At 42.6% G+C, this 23,954-nt stretch overlaps 1 protein-coding gene across 1 annotated transcript in view; it reads right to left on the reverse strand.

Annotated features, from left to right (window-relative positions):
- Positions 1–23,954, reverse strand: part of LOC311488899 (receptor-type tyrosine-protein phosphatase N2-like) — a gene marked incomplete at its 5' end in the record, with an annotated part of 207,251 nt that overhangs the window by 183,137 nt on the left and 160 nt on the right. The window contains one exon of the mRNA XM_084545761.1: positions 9,066–9,116. Coding sequence (XP_084401887.1) covers positions 9,066–9,116 — 51 coding nt within the window. The remainder of the gene's footprint in view (positions 1–9,065; positions 9,117–23,954) is intronic.

The raw sequence follows: 23,954 nt of genomic DNA on the forward strand, positions 1-23,954 counted from the left end.
ACCCATCCACCACGTCCTTGTACTACCTCGCCTTACCCCAATTGTTGTACATGTTTCAGTAAACAATCTTACAACACAAAACAAAACATGGTGGACCAGTCAGATTGGACAAATACTTGACCTTTCTTGCAAAAAACACTGTAATCTTTGCTGATATGTGGACTTTCTCTGATAGTAGAACTTGTGATACCACCAAGTTTTTCACATCAGTCTATTCCTGTTTACTGTTTGTGATTTATTTCCAAACCAAACTTATCTCTGGATTCAGGGATGCAGGGATAATAATCGATATTTCCTTGAGAAGCCCAAATTGTAATCGCAAGAGAGGACAAGACCAAGTCCAAAGTAAACTGCTGCAGCACGAGCAGCTAAGATCTCACACAACACCATTTCTCTTCGTTTCCCAGAAGGAACATCTTGAACTATCCCTCATAATTATACTCGTGCATGTCTAAGTCCTTTGCAATTTATCCCAGTTCACTACCAGACGGTCATAATTCAGAGGCAGGCATGTCTTCTTGTGATTTATGGTGCAGATTAGAGCAGAAGGACGATTCACGGGGCCATTCTCAGAAGTACAGGCTCTGCTAAGATGGAGGAGATGGAGCGGCAACGCTGACCAGATGTTGATATGGCGGCCTCAGCTTGAATTCAGCCTCCAATGGATGAAAATAAGAAAGTGAACGTTCCTGCAATGTAGTAAATTATATCGGCCTTTCACTACGTAGCTTTGCAGTCCCAAAAATACTTCATCTAAGAGAAATTCAGATTCATGAAGTGCTGCTGTTCTTTTCTGGACTGCACTATTGGGACTCGCCGGCCAAGAGCGCCAACCTCAGTCCCGCCTAATGAACTGGATTAAGAAGTCTTAATGGATATAATGCCTCTGGGGACCTGAACAAGTCCATCCCTCCCAGACTGCACTACACAAGATCAATGAGATCAAGCATCACTTGGCAAGGCCTGAACTGCTTCGACTGGCTGGAAAGTAAAAGGTTTCCATCATACATGTCACCAGCTGGCTCTCGTGAGTCTCATGTGGAGCGTCAAAAAGTGAATCGTAGAATCCAGCTTGGTTCGCCTTTACAAACACTTGTTCGAACCACTGGTTGTTTTGCTAGCTCCATGTTTCTGTCCTTTCTTTCTTATTTAGCTTATTATCACAAAAGTATTTTTTCTTCCGTCGGCTAGCGTCAAAGCTGACAGATATCTGAGAAGAAGAAGAAGAGGAACCAGAAGCACGTGACTAAACACGAGTGAGTGCTGCGTGGAAGAACTTTACTCTGGAAAATTAAGTAAGTCAGACAGAACTTTTTGGTGAGGCGATAGTAGGAGATCATCATTCAATACGTCATACGTCAAGGAGAAACATCTTCCAGAGAGGGTTAGGGAGTTTATGGCAGCGTTGGATGACCAGAACATTTCTGGAGAAGAGAACACAAGGTACCAGCTACCCTCTCCACACTACATTAACTTTGACAGAAAGATTTATTGGACTGAATCCAGTCCACTCTAGGAGAAGACAAGGAAGACAAGGACAGACTTTAGGAAGACACAGGAGACCAACTCTAGGAGAAGACAAGGAAGACAAGGACAGACTTTAGGACGCTACAGGAGACCAACTCTAGGAGAAGACAAGGAAGACAAGGACAGACTTTAGGAAGACACAGGAGACCAACTCTAGGAGAAGACAAGGAAGACAAGGACAGACTTTAGGAAGCTACAGGAGACCAACTCTGGGAGAAGACAAGGAAGACAAGGACAGACTTTAGGAAGCTACAGGAGACCAACTCTGGGAGAAGACAAGGAAGACAAGGACAGACTTTAGGAAGCTACAGGAGACCAACTCTGGGAGAAGACAAGGAAGACAAGGAAAGACTTTAGGAAGCTACAGGAGACCAACTCTGGGAGAAGACAAGGAAGACAAGGACAGACTTTAGGAAGCTACAGGAGACCAACTCTGGGAGAAGACAAGGAAGACAAGGACAGACTTTAGGAAGCTACAGGAGACCAACTCTGGGAGAAGACAAGGAAGACAAGGACAGACTTTAGGAAGCTACAGGAGACTAACTCTGGGAGAAGACAAGGAAGACAAGGAAAGACTTTAGGAAGCTACAGAGGAAGAACTTTAGGACATTTAAGTTGTACATATAGTAGGTGTGGCTGCCTTGAGTGACAGGTGGGTGATCTTACAGGTTGCCAGCTGTCTCAACCCGCGCTCCACCTCTTTTAACATTTTTGAATTAGCCGTGAGTTAGGCACTGAGAAGATGGCGACGGCTGGAGCTTCAAAATCGACTTTAGGAAGCTACAGAGGAAGAACTTTAGGACATTTAAGATCGAATCAGGACACGGATTGGCCGATTCTCAATATTAAATGATCCGTATCTTGGCTGGGACGTCCCTACTCCTACCACTGGTGACAAACAACCACCACAACCGCTGTACCCCATTTGTCAGCACAGTAAAGCTTGTTTTACATAAGCTCTGCCAGCTTCACACACATACAGTAGATTATGTTTGATGGAAGGAAGACTTCTGTAAGAATGGGGAAGTCTGTAATTGGATTTCCCAATCACATAATCTTCTGCTGCAACCATTTCGATGTTCCTGTTATGAATTCTAACTTCTTCTTTCTTGAATCCTCAAAACAAATGTGGTTTGATAACAGCTCCATTCTAAAGCGATATGAGTGTAGTTACAGGAAGTTCACTCAAAGGACTGTCAAACCACACACTTTTGATCAATAACACCACCACCACCACCACCACCCACACCCACACCAGCCAATTAGTCTAATCAGACAGGCACACAGCCGATACGACGGCGACGATGGGGGCTGGGTGAAATCATTAAACAAACACCCTTCACTCTGCATTGCGACCACAGCTGCCTGTTTACATTCGCATTTAATCTGGTGAATCCTCACATGAGATTATCTCATGTAGAAAATTCTCCCCGAAGCTGCTGAAGTGCTTTTACGCCTTATAAATCAATAAATCTAGACTTTTACGGAGACAGCCCTCAGCCTTTGCCACGGGCTGTTGTGAGATGTCACTGTGCATATTCAGGAGGCAACATGCAACAGGGTGCAGATGGGTAATGGACCCGCAGAACCTCTCACGCCTGTTGCCATGGCAATTTTCACCGAGCGCTTTCGTTGCTTCCTAGCAGCTAATCAAGGAGAAGCAGGGTGGGTGGGGGGGGGGGTTAAATAAGAGCACTCTGCTTTGTCACGATGACTTCTCTTGTGTCTGTCGTGTTGCCTTCCTCCATCTTGGTTTGTGCAGTGAAGTATAAAGAATCTAAAATATTTAAACAATACTGACAAATGAGTCAAATGTATTTTTCTTTCACAATAAAAGTCTGTATAATGGTTTAATAGTCATAGTTTTCCTCACCCTATGTGTCCGTCTTTATTTTTCACATTTGAGCAAATCCAAAAATTTGGAAGACTATGTAATATCACAAACTAAACTGATGTAAACGTACGACATATCATCATGTACTTTGTTAATGTAGCTCAGTTTGACTTTCCATGTGAATTCATACTATCTACAGCGCACAGAAGGCAGTCTGGGAACCGGCTCTCCTCTGGCTTCGTTAACTATTGCCAATTACAGCGTGACTGGAGGCCATATTCTCTGCTGGAAATTAGTGTTTCCACGCTGAGCAAGCTTCCTCTAGATGAGCTCCATTACAGCTCTGACAGTAATACGAAGGGACCCAATCAACACCTGGAGGGCAACAGTGACTCCAACGTAGGAATCATAGGAAAACATGTCCGCTCTAGACTATTCGCTCAGAAATACGTTTTATTACGACTTATACGTAGTTTTTTTTAGTTTGTTTACATTGTCGTACTCATATTTTGGGCACTGATAACAAATAATATTAATGTAAATGACTGAGTGACTTAAGCGAATATTACAGGTTTATTTGCTTTACTTTTCTTTTTTAATCTGTATTTAGTTTATCTCAAACTTATTCCCTGCCACTAAAAGAAACTGTGGACCATCTAAACCAGTGGTTGTCAAACATATGGCCCACGGGCAAAAATGGGGCCTTAAAGGACATAATCTGGCCCAAAGCATCAATTTACAAAGTGGTAAAATTACATAGAAGACATTAACTGCAATTTTTCCAGTACAGGTAAATGCTATTCCTAATTTGTCCGAAGTTTTATTAGCGGACAGAACACAACACCTAGAACTAAAGAGCAGACAGCAACAAGCCAGGATTGCACTTATGTTTCTTAGGGGTGTTCATAAAGTGGTGATGATGATGATGATGATCTAAAAGGACTTTAGAAAGATTAAAACTGCAGTTGCTCCAAAAGTGAATCAATCCTCGTAGACCTCCGTGTTAAAGTGTCCAACTATACAACAGAAATAATCATGTTTACTGCCTGGTACAAAGGCAGTGTAGGTCTCTATAGCTAATGTCTCCATTAATAACCACTGTCTATGTGGGAAAGATTCTTATAGTTTACATTATATCAGTGTAGTGACTCATCCTGTGGTCACTACTGGTTGCTGATTGCTTTAGTTTTGACTGGTCCTCCAACAGCCAATAAACCAACAAAATCCTTTTTGGGTTTAAAATGATAATAATCATTTAATTCTTTAACGAAGCCACTTGTATATAAAATAACAAAGAAAAATGATCCAACACCTCGAAGTACCTTTAAAGACCTTTAAGGGCCGTACCCGTCAAAAAACTGTTTGCTCCTTATTATCAGTAACACCTGGCTCAACACTGAGCAACCTCAAATAACCCGCCTGACCACCAACATCCGGTTCAGGTCAGAAACATAAGGAAATACTGCCGCCTAGCGGTTTGGTGATACAGTGATGATAAATGAAACATGGCTCCTACAATCAGGTTAAGGTTGTACATAGTTTAGGTGCGGCTGCTTTGTGTGACAGGTGGGTGATCTAACAAGTTGCCAGCTGTCTCAACCCGCGCTCCACCTCTTTGAACATTTTTTAATTAGCCGTGAGTTAGGCACTGAGAAGATGGCGACGACTGGAGCTTCCAAATCGCTCTTTAGGAATTCCACTGAGCACTTATCCACTTTTAAGTATAGTTTATGTTTTTAAGATTGAGGTTTGTCTTCTTGTGATCCTTCTTCCCTAGTGGTCACTCACGGTACATCCAGTCCCAAACGTAAGATTATTCTTCATCTTGTGACCCCTGTCAATGAATCTTATGAACCCTTGAAGGTGTCCTGACCCACAGGTTGGGAACCACTGCTTCAGTACATGAAAAATGTTGGCAGTATTTGTCTTTTGTCATCTACTAAAATAGATGTTAAAGATAACACATAAAGCATGGTGGAGGTCACTGCTGCAACTGTTAAATAAATGTTGTGATGATATTTTTATTATTTTAAAAAGAAAATATTCCTTCCTTGTCTCATTTACTGTATCTTCTACACTAAGAACCATCAAGGCTGTGACCAGAGCACCTTTTTGTTTTGCTATCATCTAACTGAAGAGCAAATAACCAAAGAAAGGACCAGTCTGTAGATGAAAACAAAAAAAAGCACAGCATGAGATTGATTGCGCTTTCTGCACATCGCCGGTCATCGTCTTCCGTCTGAAAATATTAGATAACCTCGGCGCTTCCTCCACGCCGCACCGCTGAGCAAATAAGATTCATCACATCCAGGAACAACTCCACAGCTCCACTGCACGGCTCAACACTTATCAAATAAGAGAGACTCAAAGGTCACGCACCGGCAACAATAAATGATCGTTTTAGTTGTGCTTTCAGGCAGCCATCTCTTTTATGTGTTTTAATGTTTTAATGTTTTCCTAATTACTTTTTAAACTGTTCTGTGTCCCACAAAAAAAATACATAAAAAACGTTTTGCTTACTATATTAACACTAAAAAAATGAATTCATAACTTTATTTTAAATGCACGACATTTCCAGCGTCAGTCGAACTGACTCAACAAATCAGGAGCGATATCCAGCTCTAATACCAACATGATGTAACGCAGCGATAGCCTGCAATCCACTTAATTAAATTATCATAAAGCAAACAAGCTGCTCCTTATATTTAGAGATAGGCTCAAGCAATAAAGAAATTTGTCACTGACAATCCACCAAATTATCTGATGACGCACCGGCACCGCACATAAAATACGACATGATTGCCGCTCTTTAAAAAAAGAAACAACGCCCTCGTCTTTGAACGTAACGTCAGCGCCAAACCACTAATATAAGTAAACAATGAGCCTGAGTCAGACGTGACAGTGGAAACTCCTCAGCTGATGTTTTCACCCCACGTGGAACAAACACGCTGAGAAAGAAACTGATTAACTACTGATTGAATAATCAAAGGTTTACACCACCCGTCTCAATCTGGGACCAGTCTATGATTGAGGTTGGTATAATACTAGTGTCCCTAATTCATTGTTGGAAAGACTTTAATATCTTTAAACTCTTCGTGCATACGGTGAAACCTGTTTCCTCAGGGTATTGAGATATTATTTCAGTTGCCACACTCTCCCTTTGTTGTTGAACTGTAGAAAGAGAGCAAGACAGAGAGAATGTCCTCGGCGAGACAATACCGAGCTTACTCCCCGTTTTATTCCTGCCAGGAGAATACGGCCCTGCTCAGGCAATCAGAGTCGCTGGTGTGGCCTGATAGAGCGTGAGCTGCCAATCACCGACACAACGGGCCGGCATTGTCCGCGAGGGGCAGCTTGACAGCAGCTATTGAAGCAGGTCGGACGCACGGTGGACGAGAACAATGGCTGGAGGTGCAGCCGCCGTAGCTTTATTCCCCCCCCCCCCCCCCCGAGAGATCCAGTGTTTCGCCTCACATGACTCAGCGAAACACTGCCGCTGCGTCGTTTCAAGTCTCCTGCCTCATGTGCCCGTCTAAAAGCCCAGTAAAGAACAGGAACACTTGAAGGTTCAAGAACAAGTTGGACCAGTGCTGTTGGGAAATCAACAACCACTCAAGGGCAGAGGAAACAGGGCAACTACTGAATAAGGCTCTGACTGAGAGCTGAGAGGTTTCTCATAATCTACCAAGGAACAGAGGCAACGTTGGAAACTGTATTTACTGCCCAAAGGCAAAGAAACATTGTGTGCACCAATAAAATGTGCAAAATATGTCTTCATCTTAAGTGTCTGGGAGAAACCTACTTTATATTCTAAGAAGAAATTCCTCATTTCCTGTCATGAATGGAGAAACTAGCTTTAAAAAAAAATAATCTACTCAAAATATGACACAACTAAATATGGACCCATAAAAATCTTATCTGTTGAGTTCTATAAATATTCTCCAGTTGTCATGAATGAAGAAATAAGCTGTAAACATGTTTATTTCTGCTGTCAAAGACATTCTAACATGGAGGTCTATGGGGACTGACTTGACTGAAGGATCTGCACCTGCTTCAGTTTTTAGAACCATACGCTGCCACTTGCTGTGATTTTCCCATTTTAAACCACATATAGACGTACAGTGGGCCCCCATTGACTTCCCCTGCCATCAGAAGACATTGCATCGCAGTCACAGGACAAAATGATTAAGAACGACTGCTTTAAGTTTATCTTATGACTTCTTCAAGGTTTCTTGCCTTCCCACCTTGGAAACCATTGGCATAACATGAAATCATTTAATGAGAATCAGTCTTAAAAAAATAAACAAATATAATTTTCTAGTCTAGGGGAGTATTTGATGGTCATTGCAACCATTATTTGAAATGTGTTTAACTTTTAGCTGTTAACTCCATTCTGTTTTTTGGGAAAGAAAGAAAGACACAAACGTAGGGGCACCATATGGGACTGTCCTGTCTCCATTTCTGTTCACCCTTTACACCTCTGATTTCCAGTCCAGCTCTGGGTCCTGGAACCTGCAGAAGTTCTCTGATGACTCTGCAGTGCTTGGCTGTACTCTGATCTGAGACTTTGTGAAGTGGTCCCAGGCAAACCACCTACTCCTGAATGTGGACAAGACCAAGGAGCTGGTCACTGACGTCAGGAGGGCCTGGAGGTGGATGTAGTGGACCACTACAAGTACCTGGGAGTCCACGTGAACAACAGACTGGATGCTGTGTACAAACACCTGAGTAGACTCTACTTCCTGAGTAGACTCTAGGTCTTTTAATGTATGCAGCAAGTTGCTGGAGAGTTTCTACCAGTCTGTTTGTTGCCAGCGTCCTCTACTTTGCCGTGGTTTGTTGGGGGAGCAGCACCAGCAGGAAGGACATAAGTAGGATCGACAAATTGATCTGAAAGGCTGGTCATGTTATTGGCAGTGAGTTGGAAGGACAGGAGGACACTGGAAAAACTGTTCTCCATCATGGACAATCCATCTCATCCTCTACGCCAGACAATAGAGGGACAACAGACATTTTATTTTATTCTTATTTTATTTTTATTTTTTTTACTTTTGAGTGTTTTTTATGTATAACTGAGCTACTATGACCAAGCAGTTTCCCTTGTGGATGAATAAAGTCTAAGTCTAAATTCACACGCTGTCTTTTCACCGAAGTGAATCGAGGTCTCCTGAGGCAGTCACAACACAGACAGAGAGCCCGTCTGATCACAGCTAAAAATAAAATTCCTTCCTTGCTACACTAGACACACGCTTTGTCTCTTTACCTCCCTCCTGCTCCTTTGTCAGAACAACGTCACATTTCAAAAGGACGCAGCCTGGACGGGAAGCGAGCGAGCTAATGAATTTAGCCTGAAATGCGGCGTGCAGCGTGCAGCCACCCTGCACCCCCTAACAGACGGTTCACACGCTTAATGACGTCACACAACACAAGAGTAGTATTCTGTTATCTCTCTGTTTGACTGAAAGCCTGCAGAGATGTTGATAAGAGAGGTCTGCAGTGAACTGGCTCAAGGCTCAGTCACCATGATGACTGAGCCTTGAAGAAAACAGAAGGCTGGCTATGAAGAGATCAAGACGTCTAAAGGTTAACACAGTCATCATGAGGTAAAGGTATATAGAGGTTTTTATAAAGTATCTGGTGGCGTTTAGGGTAGAGCTTTTAAAACAGTTGTGTTTTCTGTTTCTGTGTGTGTTGGACAACTTACCGTTGACACAGATCTCGTACGGTGAACACAGCTCGCTCTCAAACAGGCAACCTGAGAGCAGAGGAACACAAAAACAACAAACTCATTAGCAGGTGATGCTGCCATGCTAACAGCTTCTCTTCTATAATCTCACAACAATGGGCTCCTTCAGCTTGTTATCTCAGGAAAACAGGAAGGAATCTACTGTTACTTTTCACTGCTATCAAAACTAAACTGCAGATCCCACAAGAAATCAACCAGCCCCTTAAATCTGGCATCGAAGGAACATTTTAAGATAAGTTTCTATCCAAAAACTAAAATAGAGAGACTGGATTTCTTAGTAAGACGTCAGCTCTTGTGGTTTGTCTTTCCTGCTACATTCGTCAGCGGTGGGGGAGCGAGCGCTAGCAGTTATCGTGAGTTAACTCTGGGGTGAGGGAAAACAGGATGATGCATTAAACCAGCTGCTTCAGTGCTCCTCCGGGAGAGGAGGAGAAGAGGCGGCCATATTTTATTCTATTCCACTTACAGGAGCTCTGGCAGAGCACAGTATCCTGTTACGCTAGATGACGATCTGCCCACCCGCCCGTCCACCCTCACCCTGTCTCTCTCTCTCTCTCTCTCACAGACGACGGACAGGTTTAAAAATTGCCAGGGATTAGCTGCGCAACACAGTGTCCCTTCCTGCCACGTGCACAAACAATAACGAGATTTCCAGTATAATTCACTGTCTGCAAAATGTGACATGGACTCAGGTGAGAACGACGCATTCACAAAACGTACGAACAAAAGCTCTGCTGAGGAGAGAGCGCTCTCTAGTAGCAGCTGCTGAAAACGTCTGATTGTTTGTACAGATGAAGGTCGCTGAGTGTAAACACTGGTTATCTGTCATACTACTACTACTAGCTCTAGTACCCATGCTACTACTACTACTAGCTCTAGTACCCATGCTACTACTACTACCTCTAGTACCCATGCTACTACTACTACTAGCTCTAGTACCCATGCTACTACTACTACTAGCTCTAGTACCCATGCTACTACTACTACTAGCTCTAGTACCCATGCTACTACTACTACCTCTAGTACCCATGCTACTACTACTACTAGCTCTAGTACCCATGCTACTACTACTACTAGCTCTAGTACCCATGCTACTACTACTACTAGCTCAAGTACCCATGCTACTACTACTACTAGCTCTAGTACCCATGCTACTACTACTACTAGCTCAAGTACCCATGCTACTACTACTACTACCTCTAGTACCCATGCTACTACTACTACTAGCTCAAGTACCCATGCTACTACTAATACTACCTCTAGTACCCATGCTACTACTAATACTACCTCTAGTACCCATGCTACTACTAATACTACCTCTAGTACCCATGCTACTACTACTACTACCTCTAGTACCCATGCTACTACTAATACTACCTCTAGTACCCATGCTACTACTACTACCTCTAGTACCCATGCTACTACTACTACTACCTCTAGTACCCATGCTACTACTACTACTAGCTCTAGTACCCATGCTACTACTACTACTAGCTCTAGTACCCATGCTACTACTACTACTAGCTCTAGTACCCATGCTACTACTAATACTAGCTCAAGTACCCATGCTACTACTACTACTAGCTCTAGTACCCATGCTACTACGACTACTAGCTCAAGTACCCATGCTACTACTACTACTAGCTCTAGTACCCATGCTACTACGACTACTAGCTCTAGTACCCATGCTACTACTACTACTAGCTCAAGTACCCATGCTACTACTACTACTAGCTCTAGTACCCATGCTACTACGACTACTAGCTCAAGTACCCATGCTACTACTACTACTAGCTCTAGTACCCATGCTACTACTACTACTAGCTCTAGTACCCATGCTACTACTACTACTAGCTCTAGTACCCATGCTACTACTACTACTAGCTCTAGTACCCATGCTACTACTACTACTACTAGCTCTAGTACCCATGCTACTACTACTACTAGCTCTAGTACCCATGCTACTACTACTACCTCTAGTACCCATGCTACTACTACTACTAGCTCAAGTACCCATGCTACTACGACTACTAGCTCAAGTACCAATGCTACTACTACTACTAGCTCTAGTACCCATGCTACTACGACTACTAGCTCAAGTACCCATGCTACTACTACTACTAGCTCAAGTACCCATGCTACTACTACTACTAGCTCTAGTACCCATGCTACTACTACTGCTAGCTCTAGTACCCATGCTACTACTACTACTAGCTCTAGTACCCATGCTACTACTACTACTAGCTCTAGTACCCATGCTACTACTACTACTACTAGCTCTAGTACCCATGCTACTACTACTACTAGCTCTAGTACCCATGCTACTACTACTAGCTCTAGTACCCATGCTACTACTACTACTAGCTCAAGTACCCATGCTACTACTACTACTACCTCTAGTACCCATGCTACTACGACTACTAGCTCAAGTACCCATGCTACTACTACTGCTAGCTCTAGTACCCATGCTACTACTACTACTAGCTCTAGTACCCATGCTACTACTACTACTAGCTCTAGTACCCATGCTACTACTACTGCTAGCTCTAGTACCCATGCTACTACTACTACTAGCTCTAGTACCCATGCTACTACTACTACTAGCTCTAGTACCCATGCTACTACTACTACTAGCTCTAGTACCCATGCTACTACTACTACTAGCTCTAGTACCCATGCTACTACTACTACTAGCTCTAGTACCCATGCTACTACTACTACCTCTAGTACCCATGCTACTACTACTACTAGCTCTAGTACCCATGCTACTACTACTACTAGCTCTAGTATCCATGCTACTACTACTACTAGCTCTAGTACCCATGCTACTACTACTACTAGCTCTAGTACCCATGCTACTACTACTACTAGCTCTAGTATCCATGCTACTACTACTACTACCTCTAGTACCCATGCTACTACTACTACACTACCACATATATCTTCCAGCCTAACAGAAACTCTGAAACTCTGGGAAGTTTGCAAGAGCGTTACCTCGGCAACCAAAGCCTGGGGACATCCACTACTACCCACTGATCGTCGTCTTAGCAACTGCATCTAATACATCGACTACTATTAAAGCTGGTGCACAGATAGATAAACTAGCAGCACCACCACGACTCGTATTCGTAGTGAACACAAGACACAAGTGAGGAAAGCACCACCCAGGATGAACAAGCTTCGTGCTGGAGCACCACGTTAAAACTAGCGAATGAATGGGATGCTGTAACCATGGCGACGCTTGCTCATCACCGGGTGGCTCTCGGGGGCCTTCCAGGGATCAAAGCGTGGCAGCGATTACCTCTCTACCTCCCCTTCCCACATTGTTGCTGTGCATTTACACAAAAAAAAAAGAAAAGAAAAGAGAGAGAGCTTGGTCTGAGTTTAACGTCAGCCGCACAGCTGCACACACTCACACCTGGGAGCTAACCACATAAACTGTCTCAGGGCATGGAAGGCTCTAAAGTGAAACTGTTTCTGAGCAACTGAAGAAGCAACTCAGTGCCAGCAGTTAGAATACAGACTGCTGTCCTGGACTTTACTGTTGTAAACCCCAGCTTTGCTCCATTGTCTTTGTCTGGACAACAGATGGATTCTTTTTTATTAATAATATTAGTATTATTTATTTTATAAAGCACATAAACAAAATTAACACAGAACCACAGGACACTGCAGCTGGTGAATTTAAATTGTGGCACTGGATCCAAAACAAGTTAACCTTCCACAGTGATGGTCTACGGCTGACGAGAAATGATTCAGACGATTATGTCGACTGAAGCTGTGAGTTAATTAAACTCCAAGCATTTCAAGATATAATTAGTTAAAAGGTCAAAATTGTAACTGGTGAAACATTGAGTCAACAATTTCACACTAAAGGAGGACTGACAAGTTTCGAAACTGAAAGGTGGCTGTCAAGGGCAGATTCAACGAGATGTAACAAGCCTAATAATTAAGCTAACGCCATGATTTGGTTGACACAATGTATCTCCACTTTAACTAGAGGTGCTCGATAATTATCGGCCCGATATCTGGAAATTATGACGTCATTCCGATAAGTCCGATATCATAACGAATGGCCCCGATAATATATATGTTTTTGTCAGTACTGCGGTGTGAGTGGTTGTTTTAATCAATCGCTCCAACTCCCACGTGAGACCTGAACGGCCTGAAGTGAATGCTGCGTTCAAGTGTGCTGAAAAAAATCGTTAAAATACTCCCTCATGTCGGAAAACAACTCGTCAACTCGGCCATGATTTTGATAGCAGCTGCCATTACCCAGGATGTTACACATAAACCACAGAAACATAAAAGGTCGGAAAAACGACTCTCAAACCGGGAACAGGGAACTTCCGTCATCGCTTGAATGCAGCACAACGTGCACACGTTTGTAAACAAACAACATGGCGGCGGCGGCGGTTAGTTTCCGAGGATGACATTTCTCTGGCTGTTTGTAATAAATGTTTAAAGAAAAAGTGCCACGAGGTGGAAAAATCAGCACCAGCTTTAATACCTCGAACATGAAAAGTCATTTGAAACATAGCCATCGATTCGATGGGGTTTTGAAGGCGTATGAGGACGCCAGCGCAAGCTAGCCGGAAAGAAGACACCTGGACTTGTACTCATTGGTACATATGTTATCGGTATCAGTATCGGCCTTTGGAAGCGGAAAGTTATCGGTTATCGGTATCGGTTTTTAAAAAAAGTTATCGTGCATCCCTAACTTTAACCATGTAAAATATTCAACTAGAAACGCTCATTTAACTGAGGACTACCAGTTTTAACGGCCTTTAGCCATAGCTAGCTAGCTAATTACAGCTAGCTGCTGAAATCCATCTCCTAATACTAAATACAAGACATTATTGTTAAATGTTGACGTTAAAGCTGGTTCTTTCCAAAGGGAAAACCGAGAAAATTCATATTTACTTAATATTTGGCTAAAACTGTACATTTTAATATGTCTATTTCTTATTTTAAAACCTCATGTCTTCCTGCTAAAGTTGGCTAAGGGTTTGCTAGCTAGTGCAGTTAGCTAAGGTAAAAACTTGTGTTCTTTAGCCTGCTAACTTTAAGGCATTTTTCTGTTTTTTGTTGTCAAAGTTGAATCTTTACGCAGTAACAACAGTCAGTAAGGAGAGATCAGTTGTCCCCTCTTTGCACAAACATTTTTCTCTAACATAACCCAGTTTGAATGACTAATACTAACTTAGAAAAGCAACATTTAGCTGCAATTCACAGGAGAATCTGCTGTCGTTTTGCGGCTACCAAAGTGCTGCCAAATAAATCAAAATAAAACCGAAAAGTTGGCGTGAATTACCCGTAACACACTCGCTGCCTACGGCTCGCTCACTTTTTTCCACGGCAACCCAATTTCTTTTCACCCAGGATGCAGTCTGTGTCTAATGAGGACGTATCAGAGCGAAACCCGTTTGTCACAAGCGCGCGTCATGTTTTGCTGGATATTCATTATGTTTCCGTTCTGGTAATTAATGGGAGAATCACCAGCGGCCGTGTTTGTTTACGTCTCTGAGGGAAAAAGACGCGGCGGCAATCAGAGCAGTTTCCAGCCGACCTAGCCTTGTTAAGACCTTGTTAAAAGCCGAGGCGTGCGACGCTGTTTTCTGTGTTGCACAAAGAGTCAGAGTTTCATTAACAGCAGCTCTGGGGCGTTGGTGTTAGCGTTTGGACAGATTCTTCCAAAACAGCATGAAAACAGCATAAATATACGGCTAGAAAAGAAATATACAGAGAGCCCTGCAACTAAAAGGGAATTATCAGGTTTGAAAACAACATTTGGGCAGAAAATAATTTCTACGGTGAGAGCAGAGAGCAGTTTTATGTTCGTGCTTTGTCCAAACTGTGGTTTCAGCTAAAATTTAGCCCATTAGCAAGAAACCTTGTTTTGTGCACGACGCTTGAAACTGAAAATAAATACCCTCTTCTTGGCGAGGGCAGATGAAACATGGAGATGACTGTTTGTAATAAATTATAAACTATACTTTCTAATTAACTTGACAAACAGTTCCATAACAGTGGCCCCTACAATGATGCTACTTCTAGAGCATTCTCCAGACAGTTAGTGGAGGAGGACATAGAAAATGAAGGCGCACGCTGCCTTTTGGACTCTTGCTGCCACCCCGAGTGTTTGCTCTCTGGTTTCATCAGCAGCAGAGTGTGAAATAGGTTGTTGCAGTATAGCACTGTGGACCGACGCCAAGACAGCGACGCGGGGCGGGTGGGGTGGGGGGGAAACAGAATTTCAATCAGCTTCACCCTGTGAGCAAAGAGCAGCGTCCAGGCTGCGGCCTTTAATGCTTCCTGGCAGGGCCGTTACAAGCTGCTTTAGCAGACAAAAAAAAAGGGCACTACATTTCCCACAATGCCATCTGTCTGTTGGCATCAGACACCTGCTGCTCCTGAGAGAGTGGGCCAGGGATTAAACTGAGAGCGGTCACCTTGGAAGGCAATGATTTAATTGGCCAAATAAACTAGTGAGGATTGTATTGTACAATTTTAGATTTCATCTATTACATCAAATACAAACTAAAGGCAATTTTTTCTATATCTTTGAAACACAACAGAATCCTACATTCACATTCATCCACACTTTAAACTGATCTCGCACCTAGACCTTACAAAATAATGTTAGCGTACGACTACATGACATTAAGCTAGCTAGCTTGCTAGTTAGCCAGACCTTATTAAATTACTTTAATAAATTTATTAAACAATAATTAGGGAAGATATTTTTTTTGTTTTCTTAAAGCATAGCAAAGCCTAGAATCTAGACGCGCCCCTAGCGGCAGCAAATTACATTTGCTTCCAGGGGCAGTCTAGTTACTCTCTTTTGACTTGAGATGTCGAAAAATCCATGATGGACCGGGCCAATCACGAGTCGGTGGGCGGGCTTAACATGATGACGACTGACCTGCGACCATAAGTTCCGTGAATTACGCGTGAATTCCCCGTCCTGCTAGAACTACCAGAGCGATGGCTGCTGCTAGCGTACAACTTTCTTTCGAATCGGCTTTGGCCGCCGCTCTGAAAGACTTGAAGTTAAGCTTTTCTCTGAGAAAGGAACTCTCTTTTCCGTCGCTCTGACTACGTCACCGTCTTCGTTGCTCTGATTGGTTGTAGCGCTATCCTATTGCGTGGAGAGGGAGTTTGAAAGACAACCGTTTATCCCACCCCTCCGGTTGAGCCCGGTCTATGGAGAGGGCCCAGACCCTACATTTAACGTGGGTCTGGCTCGTCAGGCTAAGCATAGCATGTTTTACATTTTTAAAGAGGAATATGTTTTGGAAGCAATGCTAACTTACAGGTATAGACAGTTAGCTAGTTAGCCAGACTAGCTACAGATACACTTTTCTCCTTGTTTTTGGTTTCGGCTTTAATACATTTTTAAAGATAAATCTTTTATGATATTCTTAGGATGCCTCTTTAGCTACTGACACGCTAGCCAGCAACTTTGGAAGCAATGCTAGCTTACACCTATAGACAGTAGGTGAGTGGGCCAGTTAGAGATATTAAATACATTATGAAAGATAATGTTATTCATTTATATTTTGAGCATGTTCTCTTCACTCAGTTATTCCTAGTCCTCTTGTTTCCCTCTAACTTTCTGTTTTCCGCCACACACTCTTATCTCTGCCGTCGTGTTTACATCTCTGGACACTAGATAACCAGTTGTTGTAGCAGCGCCGAGCCTTTTAAAAGCTTTCCCTGTCTTTGTAGTTTTATTTTTAGTTTGTCCTCTGTAAAGGGTTTTCCCCTGGCTGATATAAAAAACTGTTTCTTAACAGGCCGTCTGTATGTTCATGTCAATCTACAGTAGGATTGTATGTGTGTAGGAGAGACACATGTTTGTGTAACGTGCATTTGCTTTCCATTTATTTAAGATGACAACAATCTATTTTTTTGGGCATCAGCTCTGATTTAAAAAAAAAAGGATCAATCACAACAACAGGCCACTGGACAGTTCAGACAAACACAAAAGATCAGATTTGGATGCAAAAGCAGAATTTGATCCTTTTGTCACAGCAAAGTGGGGAAATCCATTTCTGTGCCCAAACACCTCTCCTTCTCAAAGTGGTCTAGTCTCTCCTCGTCATGCCCTCCCCTGTTTCCTACGCCGCCAAAACAACCACCTCAATCACCTCAACCACCTCCTCCCTCATTCCTTTATCCTTTTCTTTTCATTCTCCTCTCTTCTTCTCTTCCTCTGACTGGTCAAAGCTACAGCACTGATCCATGTGGTCGACTAAAACGGCGGCGCTTTGATATTTAGAGCGTTGTCTTTATTTTGCACTGTGTAGACTATGTGTTCAACTTTTAACATCCTGTGATTTCTGTTCATATGAAACTAGACTGAGCCTGCTATTATGTTTTGTAGTAAACGGTGTCCAGAGAAGAGTCAGTCTGCCAGACATGGACATCACCAAACCTCTAAAGGTGTGCTGTGGTATCTGGCAGCAGATTCTTGCAAGCTGTGAGATGAGTCTTCAATGGATCTGACTTGTCTGTGAAGGTTCTTAAAGGAACCGTATGTAGGATTGTGGCCAAAACTGGTACTGCAATCACTTTCAAAATACTGTAGAACGGTGTATCCCCTCCCCCTCCCCCCTGACTCCAGGTTGCCAGCTAAGCTGCAGGATCCAGCAGGAACGTAGGCTGCTACAAGGAGCTTCCAATGGCAAGTGACGAGTCCTACACAGTAAGTTTTTTTTCTGTTAATAAAGTTTATGCTTCATGAGAAATGTTTTACGAAGTAATTATGTATCGCAAAAATGTACTAATGGCGATTAGCCAAATATTTCGTAAAGATGTACTGTAATACCACATTTCAGTCGGAACATAGATTGTTTTCATACCCTGCTAGTGGTGCGATATAAAGCTTTTTATGAACGCATTTAGCACGGGCGACCATGGAAAATCCACTGTCTATATGTACGGAAGCACGGGGCTTTTAGCCTATACCAACAAACATGGTAGAATATAGCATCCAAAAGTCGAGGGTCAATTCCATTCCGGACTTTGTCACGACGTATTTCGGATTCATAACGAGGTCTTTTAGGTTTAGTAACGTTATACATGTTTTATCCGACACGTTCGTAGCTGCAGCTGTGGTAACTAGAGCAGAGCTGGCAACCCGGAAGACGAAACTCTACTGACTTCGTGATTAGTAGATAGGTGGAGGGTGGCGCCTCAGACCAAAACACAACATGACAACATCAACATCAGTGGAGGGCTGCAACTTTCACTTTTAAATGACAATATCCTGGTCGGACCACTGTTGTCAGTGATATAAGTATTTGAAATGAACATGATTTCTTCATGTCTAGTGACTTATCAGGGCCATTTTATGATTAATTGAAATACATTTCTTATATACGGTTCCTTTAATTACCCAGGTCATGGTATATCCAAAAAAATAAAAAATAAACAGACACAAGGGCAACTGGACTGGTAGCGTTTCTTGTTTCAGGATTTATCCAAGAAGCTGTTTTAGTTCCAAAACACTGGAGCTGAGCCGGGGAGTGGGCAACACCCACAGATGTTCCTATTTAAACCCAAACTCCCCACCAGAAGCTTCTTGCTACATATAAACCTGATATGGTATTAAATATATGTATATATATATATATATACACACCAGTGTGATGTTTCACTACATATATATCAGGTTGACCCTCTTCTATTACATAACTCTCTTACACCTGCCTCCGTCCACGTCCTCATGCGTTCACAGCACAGTTACAGCTCTGCTGCCCTGCACCGCCCCGACCGACAGACCGACCGACCGACCGACCGATCGCCAGGAATGAAATGTTAACGGGGCGTTGCCGTGGCGACGGTCACACCGGGGTGAAGCGGCGACGACGACCTTCTCTTCCAGGTCCAGGTTAATGATTAAAGAGAGACCCACAGCTGAACACACTGTTAGTAGGTGGACGTGAAACCCAGGAGAGAGAAAACGTGGCCGACGCCGAGGCTTCGCCGGCCGGAGCTCACGGGGACAGTGGACATAATAAATCAGACGAGAGGACACGGTGACGGCGTGCAGTCAACAGCGCCTCATTACTGAGGAGTTCATTCAGCTTCAACGCGCAGACGTCGCGTTTTATGTGCACAGCACGAGGAAAACACTACAGTGGAGGTTTATTTTAAAGGCAGAACTGATCACAGTGAGGAATGATGAGTAAATATGAAACTGTGTCAGAGCTGTTGTCAAATACCTCTGTCCTACAACCAACCAGAGACAGTTTGCTGAAAACAAAGGGCATGATCACTTCCCAACAGAAAGGCTCCAGAGCAATTTTCTGCTGCAAACATTTTGTGGGTGAGGGAAATTAGATATGTAACGTGCAATTTTTTAACTGTCGGTATGACAAAAAAACAAAAAACAAACATAAAGACCATCGTTTGGGATCAGGGAGGACGTCTTTTGTTATTTTATAGATGTAAAGATGAGTTCATTCTAACATCTGAAGGCTCGGCCTCACATCTGATTAGGACGTTATTTGTTTCACTTGTCCAGCCGAGCTGTAATTTCACGGCAGTAAACACAAAAATAATAAACGTAACATGAAACCCAGTGGGCAGCAGCGTTCCCCCCACACGCTGGAGCTCCCACTTCATCACCGAGCACAAATAATCCGGCGTAAAAAGGTCAAAGGTGTGTGATAGAAACGATTAGTGAGGGTGGAGGATGTTTTGTAGGCCTGCTGCGTCTCGCTGCTGCTGCTGCTTCACTTAATTCCTTTAGTCTTTGAACTTTCAAAACCCAGAAGATCCGGGTGCGAGGTGAAGAAAATGTTATTTAATCAACATTTGAGCTGGAAGGTCAAAATCTGTGCCGTCGTTAATGTGATTTGTGCTCATTTTGTTGCTGACGTTAAGCTAAACGCGTCGTTACATCATTAAAAGTGTAGCTGTGTGTATGAAATGTCCCAGACTACAGGTTATTATTCAGCATCAATCATCAGCTCAACCTTTTCTAAAACCACTCTACGAGGCCGTTACGTCTGCAGACGATTATTAAACGGTCCCAGCGTCGTCGTCGTCGTCTCGCTGAGGTTCTGCCTCGACAGAAACACAAGAGTGGAAACCGAATGACCGATCTCCGCGCTGAGTTAAAGGTAAACGTCTCTGGCCGCCCACGCTTTCTTTCTTTCCAGCGTTCTGCTTCGTGTGTTAAACATCTTTTCCGTGGCTAAACTTTGTTTTACCTCTTCAGAACATGGAAACCTGTCTTTGAGCGTCCGCCCACGCGCTTAAAAGAAACACAGAACGGTAAAGATATTCATACGAGATATATTCAGAGAGACCAGGGTTACTTTGATCATCTTCCTCTAAACAACACAGATATTATATCAGATAAAACCATGATTAATAAATCAACTTAGAACTTAGAAACTGTCAAATATTTTATGAGTGTTATATGTTATAATCTAATCCCACATACTTTTGGGTTTATCTCAGATTTTAAAGGTTTTCAGGTTAAAAATATATTGTTTAAAAGTGTGAAGTTAATGCAAATCAAATCCCCAAAATGGTTTTATATCCATCAAAGGAAAAAGATAACACACATTATTTTTATTATTCATTAATCTATATAAACTGATTAATCTTTTGAGACATTTAAACATCAGTGATAGAGCTGAAGTCCCAGATCATCGCTGCTGAAATGCTAAAACCAACAAATGTTCGGTATCTTCTTCTTTCATCTTAGAAAGTCATTAAAATAAAATGATTTAGTGATGGACAGCACATCCTATGATAGTGGTTCCCAACATGTGGACCAGGGCTCCTTCAGGGGTCTGTGAGTTGTGGCATACACAACTTTATATTTAGTTTTCTCTGAGCTTCTGTAATTTTACTCTTTCTGGAAACTAGAGTTGTCACGATACCAAAATGAGTAACCACGATACTATACCAGACAAAGTATCACGGTTCCGGGTATTATCGCGATACTGCTGCCTTTTTATTATTATTATTATTATTATTATTATTTTAAGTTATAAATACTTATTAATTACTTATAATGTTGAGCATTAGTGGTGCCACTGACGACGCCGACGCGGCAGACTCGCCGCTCGGGCCCGGTGCTTCTGCCGTGGCGAGTGTTGTTGTCTCGTGTTTGTGGCTGCTAAGCCGTGAGCGCGTCTGGGCGAGAGACAGAACTTTAGCTCGTTGTTTGTTTTGAAGCGAATTTCTATCGAAGCGGAGCCGCCTTCATGGAGTTCGTTCGTGCCGGCAGAAACACACCAACAGCCAATCAGCTAACAGACGGGCGGACGCAGCCTATCATATCCCCGGACGCCACCAGTAACGGGCAAACAGCCAATCATTCAGCAGCTGTGTAGTTCGGTTGCAGTAGTTGCCATATGGGTTTGTTTACAAGGGAGTAGCATGATGTGAGAAGCCGGGAGGAGAATAGAGGCACTGGCACCGGTACTATAGTAGTATATAGGTAGTACCGTCGTGTAGAATTTCTAGTATAGTAGGAACCGTTACGATTTGGTACCGTGGGTATCGTGCAACTCTACTGGAAACACGTGTTTATTTCATCTTATTTTAAAATAAAATGAAACAAGACGTGACATATCAGCTCCTTGACATGAAACTTTATATCCTGGTTTGTTCTCGCTGCAGCTCTATCTCATGTCATGCCTGGCACCAGAAAGCTGACTGACGCAGTTCGAACACAGACACAGAGAAGCTGGAGATGTTTCACACTGGAGTTGGTAGAGACTAGTCTGAATTTGAGGAATATGGTGTGGAACTGATTACACTCCGGCAAAGATCTGGAGGGACAATCAGATGTTTTGGCCGGGTTTTATGCGCCGTGGAGTTGAGTTTGTTTACAACGAAATGGCTCTGACTGGTTGTACGACTATCGAGGTGTCTGTATCCGCTGAGACAAGCCCCAAACTCAAATTATGATAAGACTAGGTAGAGACTAAAAACAGAGCTAAGAGAATATAAATACTTGACCCAAGAGCCGTCAGGTAGGCACAAAATAAATGACTTCCCATAGACAACAACAGGACGAGGAGCTGCTTTGTTTCAGATCCACCAGAGTTTGGGAAAAGGTTTTAGAGTCGCTTTAGATTCTCTGATCTGATTCACCAGTTCAGTGTCAGTTTCTTTACAGATCATTTACAGTCACTGGTTCCACAATACCTTCCTTCTAGTTTCGCATCTTTCCTGCGTCTTTGTCTTTGTCTTTTTAAAGTCCAACCAGCTTCCAGGCCTGGCGGTGCCCTCAGAGTCGTCTCTTGCATGAATCGACGCTGAATCTCAAGATCAAGGTTTAAATCTATTTTAAGGAACTCAAGAAGAGCCATGTGACTACTTAACTTTTCATTCATGTGCAAGTGGAAGCCTCATGTGAAGCACAAACTCTGCAGAACTTCAGATTTATTCACCCACAGACTACGAGCATGAAGTACAGAGCAGCTGCTGTAACGACGGCCTCGTTTGACACTGAACGATGGCGGATGACGGATTGTCACGTCTCCTTTGCTTTCGTTGGCGCACCGCTACACTCGTCAGCTTATTACTGCCACCAACAGTGATCAGTGCAACAGCACAACACAACCTACAGGCATCACAAGAGGCACGGCTGATATATTTCTGATTATAGTCCAAGTTTAAATATGTAAACGGAGACGACATCCTGCGCTTCTGTCGTCTGCCGAGTCTGTGCTGTGGCTGCCATACTTCCCTGTACGCTGCTTATGTAATCTGGAGGAGGAGGAGGAGGAGGAAGAAGCTGGTGCTGAGAGGGAGGTGTGTGTCCAGACCCTCCTCCTCCTCCTCCTCCTCCTCCTCCTCCATCAGTCATCCTGTAGGCTCCAGATCTGGACTCAGCGGGGGGAGAATATTACATATCAGCTATTTATAGAGAAACGAACGTCTCCGGTCAAAGCACACACGTTTAAATTTACCGATCAATAGCCGCCTCTGTCAGGAGCACGGAGCTGGAAACTGGAGAGTGTAGTGTGCGTCTAATCGTGTTATTTATTACCTTACACTGATGTTCTCACCGATGGCTGTTGTGTTGTTTTGTTTACAAGAGAGGGAGCCAAAAAAAACTGCTTGGTGTTTTGTTTTTTATATATATATATATATATACACTATATATTGTACTGTCTATCATCTACTACTACCACTACTATGTTTATGTTTAATTTTTATAATTTATTTTATTTTATTAATTTTTTTTCTTGCCATTTATTTTGATTCCTTAATATTTTTTAAATTAAATAACTATAATTCTGGCAACATGTTTTATTTTTTTGTTCATTTATTTTTTCACAACACTCATTATTTTGTACATTAAGGATGCTGCAAATATTTTTGAATTTTTTTTACATATATTTTATTTTTGTGGTGCATCTGAAATATTAGAAATAATCATCTTACTGCATTTAGATCATTTTAATTTTAATTTAGACGCGAAACTGGTAATTTATATTTTTATTTAATATATGTTTGAGACTTTTTTTGTTTAACGTTGTTTGAATTATTTTTCTAAATTAATTGTAATTTTTTACATTTTAATTTAAATAATTTCTGATTGATAAATACAGGCCAGGTTAATATAATAACATCATAGCTTGCTGCCCGTTTACAGACTTCCAGATTCCTCGGCGAAGCTCCAACCGTTTCCCGGTGATGTTCCGGTGATTTCTTTTACATTTACGGTGGATTAATTAATTTATTTTTTTATTTATTTTGTGCTGAAATGAATTAGAGGATCACCGCTGTTTGTTTTTTTATTCCTCTGCTCAGGTGAAGCCGCAGTGAACTAGGCTGCCGGCTCCACAGAAACAACCCTATAAC

Source organism: Chelon labrosus (genome assembly GCF_963514085.1).
Source record: "Chelon labrosus genome assembly, chromosome: 6".
NCBI classification, from domain to species: Eukaryota; Metazoa; Chordata; class Actinopteri; order Mugiliformes; family Mugilidae; genus Chelon; species Chelon labrosus.